The 18668-nt window shown below is 46.4% G+C and overlaps 1 protein-coding gene across 1 annotated transcript in view; it reads right to left on the bottom strand.

Annotated features, from left to right (window-relative positions):
* The window catches only part of LOC105892297 (thyrotropin-releasing hormone-degrading ectoenzyme), a 133839-nt gene that overhangs the window by 31462 nt on the left and 83709 nt on the right, over positions 1–18668 (bottom strand). Inside the window, exons 8-9 of the mRNA XM_031558292.2 lie at positions 16271–16336; positions 10846–11033 (exon numbers count right to left, since the gene is read on the bottom strand). Of these exons, the coding sequence (XP_031414152.1) occupies positions 10846–11033; positions 16271–16336 (254 nt within the window). The remainder of the gene's footprint in view (positions 1–10845; positions 11034–16270; positions 16337–18668) is intronic.

Here is an 18668-nt window from a genome sequence, read left to right as displayed (position 1 = left end):
TTGCGCAATCCCGCGGATAGTCATGCATCTCTGCAGGTGAGGAAGGGAAATCGATTAGCGCCCCCCGACTGTTAATTTGATTTAGCTATTTACTTTTCGTATGAGTGGCGAGGAGGCTTTCATTTTCATTTTGATTCTTTTTTTGGGCTTTTCAATGGAAAACAAACTGAAGGGGAGCCGATGAGAAGGAAAGGAGTGGCGTGCGTGAAAAGTGCTATTGTTTCGCATCTAGACGACAGTCATTAGCGCTGGCCGTCTGTTTGCGGCGTACTGGAATAACTGTTTAAACAGCCCCGGAAGCTTTGCCGTCAGACGGGGATCCGACAAGCTATTTATCTTTTTAATTGCATCCTTCCAGCTCGCTCCATTAACAGTGTGCCGACGCGCACACACACACACACACACACACACACACACACACACACACACACACATATATCAAGAGCAAAGTTTGGAGTTATTATTGTTCCTGACCTTCTTGTGATGAATAATAAATGGCTTCAATGGTATTAAACCGATAGGAATTCCGCTCATGCTCAGTTAGCTCCACAGGTAGCATTGACTATCGCTAAGCAATCATCAACAGCGTAAACCCGCTGGAAATGCTCTTTTGTCTCCAGAAAACTTTTCAGACTTTTCAGATAAACCATCCGCCTTACGAGCGCTTAGAGCGACCACCACAAACCCCTAAAAGTGTTTCTTTTCGACGCAGCACAGCGGCTAAAAAAAATCAGATGCAAAGTGATGGGTGGATTCAATCTACCTCTGGTGCCTAACTCGCTCTAGCCGCATCTGAATTTCATTGTGGAAAAGTGCTGTTGAGGCTTTACACAGGTCATTAATGCAGAGGAGGCCTGAAAACAGCGCTGACAGAGAACTACAATAGGGTAATATGCAAGTAATATCACCTGGCTATTATACAGCCCACTCCATTTTGTTAGACAGCTCTTCTCAGCAATATATTACAGAGTGAAGAGGGAAAAAAAATGCTAGCTCGTACCTTTTAGGCACAATGGAACTGAATAAATAACCTTATTCTCTCGCTGCCTGTCCATTTTTTGCTTTGTAATGTTGACCTTGCATCTTGTGTGTGTGTGTGTGTATGTGCATGTGAGAGAAAAGGAGTGTCTGTATGTGTGGGTAATGTGTGTGTGAGTGTGTATGTGTGTCTTTGTGCTCATGTGTGTGAGAGTGTGTGTGTGTGTGTGTGTGTGTGTGTGCATGTGTTTACATGCACACCCGAGTGTTCATGCCTCAGATACACAAAGCAAACTAGGAAGACACAGCAGAGAGTGTTTGCTGAGTAGCTGCTGCTGCTGCTGCTGCTGTGGTGGTAAGTACACACACTACACACATTCAACCCCTGTGACGTGTGTCTGTGGTCTGGCCCCAACCCCAGTTCCTGCCCTGCTGTGCTGCACTCCTCACTGAGGTTCTGTCAGCCTCATTTTCCCCCAGCAGCCTGGGAGCTTCTGCCAAGCCCCCGCACCGCCTCTCACTAGCGGGCAAATCCCTGCCTGATGCACACAGCCTGTCTGGGATTCACTTAAAAGCTCCAGTTTAGCCCAGAAGGCTCTCCGTCTCTCTTTCTCTCTCGCTTACGCTCTCTCTCTCTTTCTATCTCTCCGTCTCTCTTTCTCTCTCACTTACACTCTCTCTCTCTTTCTATCTCTCCGTCTCTCTTTTTCTCTCACTGACACTCTCTCTTTCTATCTCTCCATCTCTCTTTCTCTGTCACTTACACTCTCTTTCTTTCTCTCCGTCTCTCTTTCTCTCTCACTGACACTCTCTCTCTTTCTATCTCTCTGTCTCTCTGTGACGGTCCCAATGCGACCGCACATCTACCTGGATCCACAACCGCTAACACACATTGCACTTGCATACAATCGCACGCACACACACACACACACACACACACGCACACGGATATACAGACGCAACTATTTCTCCCATTCTCTCTCTTCCTCTCACACACACACATACATGGAAGATACATACGGAAAGGAGGCTAGGACAACAATCGTGGTTTCCTACATTTATTGAGTAGACCGAGAGACTCGTGGAGTGGATTGCCAGCTGTTTGGGTGCTCGTGTTTGATTGTCGGTGCAACGGCTAAGAAGCGCCACCGGAACCAGTGGGAACTTATATACGGTTCCTACCTTAATCAGGGTGGTGATTCCCTGTTGTGGCGGTTGGGACAAGAGAAATGGTTTGGCCAAACCACTTCAGTATAATGTCTTTTTTTACAGGCCAGCGATTAGGATGTATTAGATAGATATTATTTCTAATTATATATTTAGCACATTGTGAACACTGTGTGGGTGTTTCAGGGTTTATATTGTGCGCTGAAACACTAATTGATTATTTTGTATACCCCTCCTTTTTATATGGTGCTGACCACCTTTCTATATATGTGGATTTGTTCTGTCTTGAGGAGGTGGGTAAGGTATGTGCATCTCTGGGAACTGCTGATGGTTGTCCTCTAGTCATTTAGAGGCTTAGCAGAATTCTGTTCTTTTAGGAATTTTGTGAATGTCTTATGGATTTGAAGTGATGAAGTTTGTGAATGACTTATGGATTCCTGAACTTTGAAAAATAATAAACCAAAAAAAAAACTGAAAAACTTTACTCTGACTCTGAGCTTTGGCCATACCATGGATAGACGGTTACCCAAGGCTTGGTCCGTCACAATTGGTGGCAGCGGTGGGATCGGGCCAACAGAGGACAAGAGTGAGTGGATTATAATTTTTTTTTTTTTCATAGTTTCCCGTCCCTGGTTGCTTCATCTGTTTGTGGCTGTTGTTCTTTGGACGTCATGGGGCCTAAAAAGCCACGAGTGGCAGGAGAAGAGACCGGCGTAGACCCAGAATTGGCCCAGGTGTCTGAAGATGGCTCCCTTCAGGAGCTCAGAGACATGTTCCGGAAACATCTCTCCGTTCAGCAGAACAGAGATGATTGGCAGGAGAAAGAGGCGGCACGGCAGGAGGCCCGGTGGAAAGACAATGCAACACCAGTTTGGTTTACTACAACGCGAGGTGCATGAACGACCTACTCCAGATCTTGAAGAGGAACCCAGTTTGGGCAGAAGTGATAGATTTGGGCTACCACCAGAGTCACAGCGGCTGAGCAGCCGAGTCCGTGGTCAGGTGGGAATTGAGAGAGAGCCCCGTCTGCTCAGATTGAACGAGACGGATGACATTGAGCATTTTTTTAATAACCTTTGAGAGAATAGCAGAGGCGTGTCAGTGGCCTACAACTGACTGGGCAGTCGGTTAGTGGCTCTTCTGACGGGCAAAGCTAGGCAGCATATGTGAACATGGATAGGAAGAGTCATTGGATTATGAAAAAGTGAAGGCGGCCATACTGGACAAATACAACATTAATCAAGAAACCTACAGGTTGCAATTTAGGGCAACAGAGGTGAGAGAAGATGAGACCCCAAAGGAACTGTACGTAAGATTGAAAGACGTATATCAGAAATGGGGTGCAGCCCCAACAACACACTAAAGAGGAGATTGCTGAGTATTTGTTTTGGAACAGTTCCTTCGAATGGTCTCTCCAGATCTCCAAATATGGATAAAGGAGCGTAACCCCAGCTCTGCCGCTGAAGCTGCTTCCCTGGCAGATGTCTTTGTGGCAGCCCGGCACAAAGCACAGGCCTGGACGTATGGCCAATGGCGAGAAAGTAGAGACTTCAGGAAGCCCTATCGGCCTCCTCAGCCGCCCATGAGGACCAACAGTGAGGGTAAGTTTGCCGGTGATAGGGGTGGTCCGACCAAACAGAGCCCTACCTTTAGGTCTAGTGGCCCCAGGATTCTTGTGTGTTTTCAGTGTGGACAGGAAGGCCATGCAAGACCGCAATGCCCCAATAATCCAGCTAACCAAGCTAATGTCTGCACTGTACCTAGACCTAGTTTTCCAAATAGCCGATAGCGCTCATTGTTGCACAGTAGTCTTGAATGGACGGGAGGTTAGGGCACTAGTGGACACCGGGAGCATGCAGTCGCTAGTTTCCTCTGACTTAGTTCCAATAGAGGGTAGGAATTACTCTGTGGTGACCAGACTGCGATGTGTGCATGGGGAGGAAAGACCGTATCCAACAGCTTCGGTATATGTGAAGGTTCAGGGACAGCCTTATTTCTTGGAAGTGGGTGTGGTAGATGATTTGCCATATCCAGTGATTTTGGGCTAAGATTTTCCACTTTTGTTAGATCTGGCAGTGGCTAAGAAAGACTGTAACCTGGCTATAACACGGGCCATGGCTAAGCAGGGTGAGGTGGAGCTACCACTCTCTGCATTGCCTTTCTATAATGCCGACATAGAGGCTCAGCCAGGTAAGACAAGGAAGTCTAAAAGGCAGAGGAGACATGATAAATTACAATTTGGAGCCGCCCACATGGAGGAATTTGGTGTGGAGCAGCTTAGGGCACCTTTAGGAATCCCTCAGGACATTGGGGCAATGCAGCAGCAAGACCCAGATATTGGCTTGTTATATCAGCAGGCTCAGGGGGAAAGACCGCTTAGTCAGACTAATAGGCGGGAGCCAGGGGATAGTTTCTCTGTAAGTAATGGGGTGTTGTACAAAGGAGATGGTTCAGAGGCAAGGATGGTGGTTCCTCAGAAGGCTAGAGGTGTAGTCCTGGAATTGGGCCACTCCATCCCGTGGGCAGGTCATTTGGGCAGGCAAAAGACTATTGCCAGAATTAGCCGGCATTTCTTTTGGCCTAATATGGCCAGGGAAATTGCAGAGTTTTGTAGGACATGCCCAGAGTGTCAGAGAACCACCAGCAGAGGACCCCCTAAAGTCCCTTTAGAGCCTCTTCCGGTAGTGGGGATACCCTTTGAGCAGTTAGGAATGGATGTGGTAGGTCCCCTTGAGCGCAAGCAAAGCTGGTAACCGGTATATGTTGGTCATTACAGATTATGCAACGAGGTATCCAGAGGTTTTTGCCCTGAAGACAGTAAAGGCTAGGAATGTAGCCACCTGTCTGATTCGGATGTTTTCTAGGGTGGGTTTCCCTCGGACCATACTAACTGATCAAGGGTCAAACTTTATGTCAGAGCTGTTGAGGCAGGTATATCAGCTGCTAGGGATTAAGGGCATACGGACTACCCCCTATCATCCGCAGACGGATGGGCTGACAGAAAGGTTTAACCAGACCCTAAAACAGATGCTACGGAAGTTCGTGAGTGAATCAGGAGCGGACTGGGACAGCTGGCTTCCATATCTCCTTTTCGCATACCGGGAGGTCCCGCAAGCATCCACAGGATTTTCACCCTTTGAGTTAATGTACGGCCGGGAAGTGCGAGGACCCCTGTCACTGCTGAAAGAGGCCTGGATGGGAGACCAGGAGGTCCCAGAGGCCCAGAATGTGCTTTCTTACGTTTTGAAGATGAGGGAGCGGTTGACGAGCATGGCACAGCTTGCCCAACAGAGCCTGAAACATGCACAACAACGCCAAAGGAACTATTATGACCAAAGAGCCAGACCAAGGAGTTTTGGACCAGGAGATAAGGTGTTGGTGATGCTGCCTAGTGATACAAGCAAACTGTTGACAAAATGGCAGGGCCCTTTTGAGGTCACCCGTAAACTAGGGTCTACCACCTATGAAGTCGTTAAACCAGGACAGAAGCGCTCCAGACGGGTGTTACACATCAATCTCCTGAAGGAGTGGCATGAGAGACCAGAGACAGGAATAGATGCGCTCATGATTCGGCAGGTGCCAGATGAGGACGAGGTAGAGGAGCAGTACCTACCACTACCATCAGAGGGCGCCCTTGAACTCAGCCATCTGTCTCCGACCCAGCAAGCTGACATTCAGGTTCTTTGCAGGCCAGCCCTGTTTGAAGAAAAACCAGGGCGCACTAGTCTGGTGGAGCACCAGATTACCTTGTGTGAGGGGGCAGAGTCCCGCCGCAGGAGCTATAGAATCCCTGAGCGTCTTCTGGCCACTTTGAAGGAGGAGGTGGACCAGATGTTGGCTATGGGCATTATCGAGCCGTCTAAGAGCGAATGGTGCAGCCCAGTGGTATTGGTGCCGAAAAAAGACGGGAGTCTACGGTTCTGCGTCGATTTCAGGTATCTGAATTCAGTTTCCAAGTTTGATTCTTACCCAGCACCCAGAATTGATGACCTGATTGACTCCTTAGGCTCTGCTAAATGGCTGACGACCATTGACTTAGTTAAGGGCTACTGGCAGGTTCCCCCCAATAAGTCTGCTAAGGAATTAACGGCTTTCCGGACCCCCTGGGGGCTGTTCCATTTTTCCGTGATGCCATTCGGTTTGCACGGAGCACCAGCAACATTTCAGAGGTTGATGGACCAGGTGTTGGTTGGGACCAACGGCTATGCAGCAGCATACCTAGATGATGTCATCATATATAGCTCATCGTGGGAGGAGCACCTCACGCATCTGACAGAGGTGTTGCTGCGGATAGAGTCAGCTGGCCTTACTATCAACCCAGCCAAGTGTGCGATTGCCAAAAAGGAGACGGAATATCTGGGTATGTAATAGGGGGGGGGGCTTATCAAGCCTCAAGTACAGAAACTGGCAGCCATACAGAATTGCCCATTGCCCCAGAATAAGACCCAGGTGCGATCCTTTTTGGGCATGGCAGGTTGGTACAGGAGGTTTGTACCAAACTTTTCTCTTAGGGCAGCAGCCCTTACTGATATGACACGGAAAAACTGCCCAGTCCAAGTACAGTGGTCTGGGGAGGCAAAGGAGGCCTTCTATGACATAAAGAATGTTTTGTGCAATGAACCTGTGTTGTATTGTCCAGATTTTGAGAAAAAGTTTGTGTTGCAGACTGATGCCTCTGATTTAGGCTTAGGTGCGGTGCTTCTTCAGGGTGAGCCCGATCAGCAACATCCTGTGGCATACATCAGCCGGAAGCTGTTTCCAAGGGAAGTGAGATACTCCACAGTCGAGAAGGAGTGCCTGGCGGTGAAATGGGCACTTGACGCCTTCAGGTACTACCTCTTGGGCCAGGAGTTTCTCTTGGAGACAGACCACCGGCCACTGCAATGGATGGATCGCATGCGGGATTCCAATGCAAGGATTACCCGGTGGTACTTGTCTATGCAGCCATACCGGTTTATAATTAACCATATCCCAGGACGGAATAACACCACTGCTGACTTCCTCTCCCGCTTACCAGCGTGAGACTAGAGGTGGGGGGGTGTGTGACGGTCCCAATGCGACCGCACATCTACCTGGATCCACAACCGCTAACACACATTGCACTTGCATACAATCGCGCGCACACACACACACACACACACGCACACGGATATACAGACGCAACTATTTCTCCCATTCTCTCTCTTCCTCTCACACACACACATACATGGAAGATACATACGGAAAGGAGGCTAGGACAACAATCGTGGTTTCCTACATTTATTGAGTAGACCGAGAGACTCGTGGAGTGGATTGCCAGCTGTTTGGGTGCTCGTGTTTGATTGTCGGTGCAACGGCTAAGAAGCGCCACCGGAACCAGTGGGAACTTATATACGGTTCCTACCTTAATCAGGGTGGTGATTCCCTGTTGTGGCGGTTGGGACAAGAGAAATGGTTTGGCCAAACCACTTCAGTATAATGTCTTTTTTTACAGGCCAGCGATTAGGATGTATTAGATAGATATTATTCTAATTATATATTTAGCACATTGTGAACACTGTGTGGGTGTTTCAGGGTTTATATTGTGCACTGAAACACTAATTGATTATTTTGTATACCCCTCCTTTTTATATGGTGCTGACCACCTTTCTATATATGTGGATTTGTTCTGTCTTGAGGGGGGGTTGGTAAGGTATATGCATCTCTGGGAACTGCTGATGGCTGTCCTCTAGTCATTTAGAGGCTTAGCAGAATTCTGTTCTTTTTAGGAATTTTGTGAATGTCTTATGGATTTGAAGTGATGAAGTTTGTGAATGACTTATGGATTCCTGAACTTTGAAAAATAATAAACCAAAAAAAAAACTGAAAAACTTTACTCTGACTCTGAGCTTTGGCCATACCCATGGATAGACGGTTACCCAAGGCTTGGTCCGTCACACTCTCTTACTCTCCTCACTCTCTTTTAATTTCTTTCTCTCTGTCTCACTCTCTTACATCTCTCTCACTGTCTGTCTTGCACTTTCTCTCTCTCTCCCTCTCTTTCCCTCACTCTTGCGCCCTTTCTCTCTCTCTCTCTGTCTTTCTCTGTTTCCTCTCTTTTTCTCTCCCTTACTGTCTCTCTCAGTCTCCCTTACTCACCTCCCCTCTCCCTCCCCCTCTGTCCCTGTCTCCCTTCTTTTTCCATCAATACCACTAAAAAGCGCTTTCCTTAGAATGGCCCGGTTCTAGCCTGTCTGCTTATAAACGGGGGGGCTTTGGCTGTGGGAGAATCAAACACAGCCAGCGGCGGTTCCTCCGCGGAGACTTGGATGTGGCAGCGGGAGTGAGAAACGCCTCGCGAGTTTAAAGAGGGGAGAGTAATGCAAGGAGGCGCCTGATATTCAGCTCACCACACTCTGGATGGGCCAGATCAATGCAGCAAGAGGTGAATCTTGGCAGCAACCAGGGAGTAAAAAGGTCTATTATCAGCCCTTTTTTTTTACCAACACAGTGATAAAGTTTGTTTCCAACATCGGCAGTACAGCGATGCCTTCTATTTGGATTTTCACACGGCAAAGTCATCGATTTGTCTTCTTAGACAACAGCGCTGGGACGGAGCCCTTCCGGAATCTTCTGTCATCTCTGGTGGTGTCACCAATCACTCATCACACTCCCAACTTCACCCTGAAATGTCCTCGCGCTTTAATTATACTCCAGCTGAAGGGGGGACGAGCGGAGTTAAATACTGGCGCTGCCGCAGCAGCGGGTTCGGCAGGAAAACAATGCAGCGCGTGATAAATTAACGAAACCCGCGGCTGTGCTGCATCTGCAGCCGCCGCACGTAACAGAAAAGGTGCGTTCTCACAACCTCCTCTTCCTCGCTCCCATCCTTCCCTTCCTGCAGCGATACCGGCGCTCCGCGGGGTGTCTCATCTTGCCCCGGCAACACTCTCGTAAACACGCGCTGACAGGAGAGAGGGGGGAGATCCATTAAGATGCCCGGTCGATCCTTACAGCATTTCAACCGCAAGCATTCTGGCACCAAAAAAAAAAAAGGAAAGAAATCAAGGCCCCCTCGAATTGGTGCAGAGGTGACACTGAATTATTCATCGAGCCTTAATGGGGGATTAAACTAATCTATCTGCACATGTCAGGCCTGCTCCACCACACCTCACTCAACCTTCACCCAAACAGCAGTTCATGCTGATACGGTTCCGGTCCGCATGTGACCCAGAACCAGGCAATATCAGACCAGATCCACGGCAGTCAGCGGCCTCCAGTAGCGGCTCTTTTGATCTTTCCTTTTCTTCGCCTCCAGCACACCTTAAAGGCGTGCGTCCATAGAGCGGCAGGAAAGCGCTGGCAGGGCGCCGGGGAGCACTTCACGCCAGCGCTTCATCAAGAAAGCACTTCCATGCTGCGCGTGGGTTTTGTTTCTATGACAACGATATCTATCTATCTTTAACGACACCAGCAGCCTTTTTTCAACTTGAAGCAAAGCGCTCAGAGCGGCTGCAAAAAAAAAAACACTGGGTGAAGCATTCTTCCTCCAGCTGGCCTCATGCGCTCTCATGCCTCATTTGGGAACAACTGAAAAAAAACACTGATGCTGATTTTTTTTTTTTAAATAAATGCTATATGGATACACCCCCTTAGGCAACCTTCAGCCAGAAAACGGCTGAGGCTGATACGGATTCGGCCCAGATCTGGCCCGGGTTTGGTGGTTCTGGGCCACATCTGCTCCGGAGTCAGATGCTTCCGGGAGTGGACCTATTCTCTTCCATTAGGTGAGGTAACACTGGGTCTATCTGCATCATATCAGGCCTGCTCCAGCGCACTTCAGCCAGCCTTCACCCAGACAGCAGCTGAGGCTAATGGGGATTTAGCCCAGATTTGGCACAGATCTGGCAACCACGAGCCGTGTCCTGCACAGGTCGGTACCACAGTCAGCTGCTTCCAGTAGTGTTTTTTCTTTTTTTCTTTACCTCCAGTCAACCTTCAGCCAGACAACAGCTGAGGCAGCTGAGGTGTATGGTGGCACTGGGCCAAATCTGTTCTGGATCTTTTCTCTGACAACAAGGTAACAAGGGGGGGCAAGGATCCAGGTGGACTGCTAAATGTAATATGTTTGGGGTTCTGGGTCAGTGAGAAGTCTCACATTGTGAGGTGAAGTAAAGGTGAGAGGAAAACAGAGATGTTTGAATAGCTGCCTCTGGTGAATTCTGTGGATGGTTGTGTCTTTCCTTGTGGCAAAATAGAGTACGTTTGAACTGCAGCATTGTGAGTAAACACCTCCTCTGGTTTATCACTCTGACCTCTCACAGCTTCTCTCTCTCTTTCTCTCTCTCTTCATTCGTTCTTTCTTCTCCCCAATCTCTTTCAATCTCCTCTCCCCAGCTCTTTTCCAACTCTGGCCTAGCCATGACCTGACCAAAGCTTATCATCAAAGCATCTAGCGGAGAGGGTTGCTGATTGTGTCAAGCCTTCGACAAAATTCACAACACGCCTTTTCATTTAAAACACAGCAGTCAGGAGAAATTCACCCAAAAAGGCCAGAGTCAGTGTTCTGCCATATTGTACCGAGTCTGTGCACAGAATACAATGAATTTCAGGGAGAAAAATCTATACTCACTGCTTTAGTCTTGGCTTCATGTGGGTAATGCAGTTATTTATGATGAATCACAGCTAACCTTATAGCAGCTGGAAGTCATAGGTCACCATGACAGGAGTAAGGAGATGTACCTTCGGTTGAAGAGCTCTGGGTCTCGTATCTTGGCGTCCATGTCGTAGACAAAGTGCTCCTGGGTGACGGTGACGGCATTGTCCAGGCTTTCGTTCTTGCTAATGGTGACCACTGGGTAGCCCATCTGCAGCGTCCAGCGGTCCATCACCTCCTTGATGTTGATGTCTTTGCCTTCCCTCTGCATGGCCTGAATGACATGAACAATATTGTACATGTACATTTAGTGTACGCTCTCACTCAGAGCAAATGACAGTATTGTCCAGTCATACTCTTAGCAGTATTCGTGCTCCCTGGGCTAACCAGCTGAACTGAATTACTCACTAACAATTAGCCATTGCCTATTCTGTGATTGCGTTGTTCCAATAGGTGTGAATAATCTGGTTTGTATGGACAGGTTTGGCTGTCCCCACCATAGCACTCTGGGAAAGACAGGAGAAGACCTCTGGCTTCTCTAAGGAAGCTACATTTATCATTTATACTAGGTACTATTGTTAGAAAAATATGGTCAGGTTTCTTTGGGCCTGAATATTTACTTAATAGCAGATAATACATATTATATATATTATTATGCACATTAAACACTTGTTTTTGTCATGTTCTTTACAATCTAAAACACTCTGTACAGTGCCCTACAGAATGATTGGCAGCCTTGCTAAAGATGATTGAAAAGGCTTATAAAAAATAACAGTCATTTATTAATCCTAATATAATATAAAAGAGAAAAAGACATTTAAAACAAAATCACATATGTCACAATTATTAGCACCCCTAATAACAAGCAACAAGACATTTGAATGAATAAAAAGTAAACAAAGTATGATCCCACTCATATTTAACTAATTCTAAGTTGGCTTAAGTGTTGAGGAATTTGTAAGCAGTCGTGAACGATTTCCTGTTTCACTGGGGTATAAAAAGGAGGTGACACAGAGCCCAAATCCCTTAGTCATCCATCACCATGGGAAAGATTCACGAGCATTCCATAGCAATAGGGCAAAAGTGTTTTGACTTGCACAAATCAGGGAATGGATACAAGAAAATTGCTGCTCGCAGCATATCAACAGTTAGGGCAATCATTACGTTCTAATTAACTTGAAGAAATTCAAAACGATCATGAACCAGCCTGGAAGAGGATGCCAGTCTATTTGATCAGCAACCACAGTGAGGAGGATGGTCAGAGAAGTAAAGTGAATCCACATACCACAGTTTGGTGTCATGTGTTTGGTAACATTTTGGGGTCACCATGCCTCCAAATCCACCATATCACATCACCTCCACACCAACTCTAACTGGGACAGGTGATCAGACTAAGCAAAAATAGACCTCTTTGACTCCAAATGCTCAAGGTGGATTTGGCATAGAAACAAAGATGGCTACAGAGAAAAGCACCAAATTCCAAGCGTTAAATATGGTGGAGGATCTGTGATGATGTTTCTCCTCCAAATGCCCCGGCAGTATTGCTCACATGCGTGGCATTATGGATTTCCAGGAAGTACCAGGTGATTTTGAATTAAAATCTGATTGCCTCTGCCAAGAAGCTAAGACTTGGTCATAGGTTGGATCTTCCAGAAGGACAACAATCCAAAGCGCACATCCAAATCCACTGAAAAATGGTTAAATGATCACAAAAGTAAAGCTTTCGCCATGTATCCCAGTCCTCTGACCTTGAATTGAATTCAATTGAAAACCTGTGGGTTGAGCTCCATAAGAGAGTGTCCAAGAGAAGACCCTGGATCTGAAGCGATTCTGCATTGGGGAATGAGCAATAATCCTTTCTTGTGTGTTCTTATAAGACTATAAGACTCATAAGTCTGATAAGACATGACAAGAGAAGACTGCGTGCTGTTCTCTTGGCAAAGGGGGTTTGCACAAAATACAAAATGATGGGCTGCCAATAATAAACTAAATCATCATAATAATAAATACATTGTTTTGTGATGACCTGGGACTTTTTTTTCTTGTGGTAAAGGATGAATATGGAATTTATACATTTAGTAAAGTAAAGACAACATTTGATAAACAGTGAGAAGAATTCTCATCAGCCTTTTTGACTCACATTAAATAAGGGTGCCAATAATTCTGGAGGGCACTGCACCTTAATTAAAAGGCTGCAGTGAAGAAAGAGGTAATCATACTTCTCATTCCTCTCATAGCTCAAGCAGTCCAAAACTGGGACATCAAGGGAAGACTATTTCTGGTTATTTAATTAAAGTACACTTGAGTTCCGCTGCATATGAAGGTGACCAACTTTCCTCAAAGTTTCATGTATGTTTTCACACCAACCACTGCATCAGCTGATAACCAGTGATATCCCCTCTCAAAACATTTGCCCCGTCCTTTTAATCTCCTACCTCCTATCTCGCCGACATTTGTATTCCAGAAAGGCAGACGATACATGTGTAAAAATGAAGGTAGGAGATTATGTTGTTGCCCAACGAGGGCTATCTGAGATTGTTTGCCAATGTACCACACACCTGCCATGCGCTGATTTGATCATTAGAGGAAACTCATTCTTATCAGGCAGGGATAATGGCTGTTGTGATATAAATGAGGTAATCTCCACCAGTGGATTAAATGAGTAATGAGATAAAGAGCTAGTCATAAGCGTTAATAGAAGAAATGTATTAATGTCCATTCAACCATTCTGTTTCATCATTGTATATTATTAACTAAAATAAGTAATTTTAAAGTTAATGACACAAACTTTCGGGAATGGACTACATAGTCTGAATATAATGACTAAGGCCCAGTGGTGTGTGTGTGTCAGTGTGTGTGTGTGAGTTTCTTCTGTGTGTGGGATGACCAGCTATCATAGTACATGTCTATTGCACACAGTGACAGTACAAAAATGCCCTCATCTTCACTAGCAATAAACTGCGCTTCATAAGCATGTGCTGTGGTATACCTGTGCGTAGTCAGCCAGGCGTTGGATTGACACAGCTGCCAGACGAGAATACACCCTCCCCCCCTCCCTCTGTGTGTGTGTGTGTGAGAGAGAGAGGAGGCAGCCATGGTAACCACACAGGGGGGGAAACACTCCTCTAAAGCTACCCTCTCATTAGTGTGACTTACATTGTGGCAGTCAGTGTGTGTGTGTCTGTGTGTGTGTGAGAGTGTGTGTGTGTGTGAGTGTGTGTGTGTGTGTGTGTGTGTGTGTGTGTGTGTGTCTGTGTGTGTGTGTGTGTGTGTGTGTCTGTGTGTGTGTGGATGTGTGTGTGTGTCTGTGTGTGTGTGTGTGTGAGTGTGTGTGTGTGTGTGAGAGAGAAACAGAACTGTGTGAGAGCGCATTCCAACACAAAAGAAAGAGCTCTCATTTTTGACTGCAGGTAAGGGGCAAATACACGTCTATTCTCCGAGGAATAACAATTGGAACGGCGAGCCGGGGACACCTCGAGCCCAAGTGGAAAATAATTATGAGGAGAGCAAGGAGGCGAAGCCTTTGGGGTCAATGGGTTTCACAATGGGGCTTTGTGGCGGCCAGAGAACCGCTGGATTATTGCAGCAAATTGGATTTGTTAAATATAAAGGGGAATGGTGAGGATATCTGTATTCATTAAATGATTGGCTGTCACGGATGGTTGTGTTGTGAAATTCGTCATCAGCCCTGTGACAGACGCCGTTATTGAGGAGGGGGAGAGATGGTCTCATGAGAGGAGTGTCTGTGAACAAACCTGTCTGTCATTGAAGAAAATCTCAATTTAAGCTAAATTTAATTTTTTTTTTTTTATTTGGCAATGGCAGTACCATTGTTTATTTCCGTGGTCCATAATTCATACCCATGACAAATGAGTATACACTCATTATTATTATTATTATTATACAACATATATATTATATACCTATGCATGCTGATAGAAAAGACAAATAGAAATGGAATTGGGGGGTGTCATCAGAAATTCCATTCTAAGATATCCTGTTGTCATTATTTCAGATTGTTGTCACCTTGCTAGCTAATGCAAATGTTGTGGTTACTCTATATGACGTAGACTCTATGCTAAGCAGCTATGCTCTTATAACAGCTTTGAGAATGCACATAACTATATGCATATCATTATGCGAGCTGAGCTGATGACATTTAGAGATCTGTGTGGAATCATGGCAGACCAACCGACTCTACTTGAATCCCAGAATGCAGTTTGTTACACCATAGACGCACAGGTCTATAGAGTCCAAAGGCACCTGGATGCTTCAGCAACTGCTGCAAGGTCCAATCAGCAGTTTTGTTTTCGTGTCAAACAACAAGTAGACTATTGCACTGGCCGGGACGCACCAAGTGATTTATAACCTCCTAATGGCTGCTCTTTGTCAACCCCAGGACACCACTTTTTCAATATCAGACAGACACGCTCACACAAAATGGAGTGTCTGACTCGTCCCTCAGACGGCATTATTATCTTTAGGTCTGTAATGAGACCGATCACTGCCTGACTCCCTTCCGCTTTTCTTCTCTCTCTTTCTCCGCGGCACTCCGGCCGTCTCTGGTTACAGCGTTTGACTAACACTCCATTTAATATTGGCAGATTGAACTTGTTAGCGCCTGAGTGACAGGGACATTTAAATCCCCGTTGTGTGATTTGGTAATGGAAAACAACAGTGACCTTTCACTTCTCTCCTGGTATGTAACTAGCCTGGAAGATCCGATAACATGAGGCAGGATTTGTGAATGGTTGGAAAATCGGAAAGAGAAAGTCAGTAAACTACCAGTGACATTGTGATAAATATACAACAAACATTTAACAATATTGCTGCATAATCCTCCCTCCACTAACTATTAACCAACTGTCAACAAACTTTGACCTCAATCTGACTCTGAAACTAATCCTAACCACAGATCTAAACCTAGTTTTTAATTTCTTCCTTGTCGATATACTATATGACACTTTGTTTTTGACAGCACATTAAAGAGGAGATACAGAGTTTTGTTTATAAGTAGTGCGCTAACTAGGTGACAGCCAACAAACACCAACAACAGCAGCCAGATAAAAGGTAGAAAACTGGCTAACTGTTATGCTTTAAAAGCTGTTTTGATGTTTTGACAGATTTACTGACCCTGAGCGGAAACTATAGAGTATAGTAAAGCGTCTACATGGCTCGTGACAATGACAGGTGTGTTTATCTCTCCTTCACATGGCCAAAAACCATCACAATCGAAATGAGAAGGCTATAAAACGAAGACTCTCAGATTCTCAAGGTATGCAGGAACTGCACAGGTCAGAACTAGGATGGGATGAAATAGAACACTTTTCCTTTGCTTTGAACCTCAGATAAGCACTGCTTTTGCCCCTGATGGCGAGGCTGGTACATGGGTTGTGTGTTAGGTAGGTGATGGTGGCCACTGGAGGGAGTGGACAGGATGGGGGTGGGAGAGGGTTGGGCGGGCGGGGGGGGGGGGGGGGGGGGGGGGCAGAGACTCTTCTGCAGTGTTACCTCAGAGAGCTTGTTCCACAGGTCGTCCCTCGCCGCGTTACCATACATGTGTGTCATCAAATAATCCTACAACAAAGAGAGAGAAAGAAGGATTTAGACTTAGATTTCATTGCTTCATCGTTTAATAAAAAATGTGTGGTAATTAAAGAATATGAAAAAAAAAACTTTCCATGGGAAGGCACTGTGATTATAATTCCACAGAAAGGCCAGACAAAAGCACGTTTAATCCCTTTATGTGATATCTATCTCATTTATGCAAATTACTGTGGCTACAGCTATTTGGGCAGAAATGGACTATTAATCTAATCACGCCAATCAGGAGCTGTTCGTTAGTAAGGCCTTTAACAGTACATCAACGGCGCAGACACACACACACACACTGCATATTTCAACATAACACAGGATGCATTAAGCTTTCTGTCTGCACACTGGAAAAAATCAAACACAGACAAATTGGAGAGGAATCAAATAATGAGAGTGAATACAAACACAGGAAGACTCTTTTTCTGCTCAAAAATTGGAATGCAGTACCTGCATAGCTTGCGTGGCGAGAAACCCAAACAAAAAACGCTCTACAATTCCTCAAGAAGTATCAGAAACTACTCTTAATGAGTTCCCAACCGATTCTGCGAGTCCAGTAAAATAACATAGAAAGACTGAACAACACTGAACTGAAACAAAACACATGAGTGAGGAGGAGACACGCCTACTGATAAATGCACCAGGACAAAGCCAGTGTACCTAATCTCTCTGTGTACTCATGTAACATAGTCCCAGACGATGGGAAGAGGCCCTGTAGGTTGACTGATAAGGGAGAGAGGGGTGTCTGGTGAACACGGCAGCCAGAATGTCCTGATTACCTCCAGCACTTCGTAATGAGCGAGGGAGATGGGCAGATGAGAGGGAGGAAGACCCCTGGGGGTTAACATCAACCCCTCCTCAAACACCTCTTTTTATCCGATAGCGTCTGAGAGGAAGCCAGAAAGCCCCCACCGAGCACAATTCACTGATAACATTTTGGTGACCGTAAGCGATAAGAGCTCCCCACACACATTCACAGATACTCACAGACAATGCACACGAAAACCCACACACAGAGATAGACTCACACACACACTCACAGAAAAAAAAAACACACAGACTGAGTCACACACACACACACACACACACACACACACACACACACAGACACACACACACACACACACACACGAACACACACACACAGTCACACACACACACACACACACATACACACAGCTTTGTGTTCCCATGCTGTCAAGCATTTGCACTCATGCAAACAGGAGAAAAAATCAGGCCACCACCCTACTCGACTCCGCTCAACTCCACAGAGAACTAGAGGGGGCCACATAGGGGACCCAGAGGACGGAGAACTAGAGGGGGCCACATAGGGGACCCCTCCATCCCTCTTCTCTTTCTTTCTCAGATTCTGATTCCCTCCGTTTCTCCTTTTCTCCTTTCCACTCATCCACTCCCTTCTTCTCTTCCCCTCCTCTCTCTGCCCCACCCTCAGCCGTGCTGCTGCTGCCCTCACTCTCTGTGTCTGGGTTGAGTTCAGCGTCTGAAGCTCTAAATGTATGCCAGCCTGTGCCGCGCGGTGCTCTGCCCAGGAGTCAACCTGAGCGGCACTGGCAATCTGCCCGGTAACCCACGGCCAAGATGGCTCCCCAGGCTCAAAGTATCCCCCTGCTACGTCTGGGCAAGAGTTGACCCCCAACACACAGGGAGAAGAGGATTCGGAAGGACACTCGTCTTCTTCCTCGTCATCTCAATTTTCTCTTTTTCTACCCCTACTCTCTCCTGCTTAGTGACCTCTCACTCTCTCTCTCTTTTTCTCTCTCTCTTTCTTCCTCTTCTCTCCACCCACTCCTGTTTAGCTGCTCAGCCGCCCTCAATCTTTCCATCCCCTTAAGGGACCTCCCCCTCCTTTACTGGTTAAATGCCCGTAGGCAAAACACACCGGCAGGTCCCCCTGCCCAACCATCTGGCTGTAACTCCTGGTTGCCTTCACTGTGGTCCAGAGGACGTCTGATCAGAGGAACAAGCGTGGATAAAAACCAGAACCTCACACGCAAGCGCCACGGGTCAATCAAGGCCACCCAGCACGCAAACGGTTATTCTTGGACTAAACTCATTCAAGCCTGTCTTCAAAGGCGATCAGTAAAAATGCCGAGCAGAATGGGATACCTAAATGAGATGTTTGGCGGAGACCGTGGAGGCTGCTGTGCACACATTTGCATATGGACGTGGGACCACCCCTGGCCATGTCGTTTCTGTTGTCTCTTTTTTTTAATTCTTCTACAGTGTACTTTGCCTGAATGTGTGTTTTAATGAGTTCTGCCTTCACCGCCGCTGCCGCTGCTTTCACTGTTTTTTA

The sequence above is a fragment of the Clupea harengus genome, chromosome 21, assembly GCF_900700415.2.
Source record: "Clupea harengus chromosome 21, Ch_v2.0.2, whole genome shotgun sequence".
NCBI lineage: Eukaryota > Metazoa > Chordata > Actinopteri > Clupeiformes > Clupeidae > Clupea > Clupea harengus.
The sequence above is the reverse complement of the archived record's forward strand: the minus strand, read 5'-3'. Positions and strand labels throughout refer to the sequence as shown.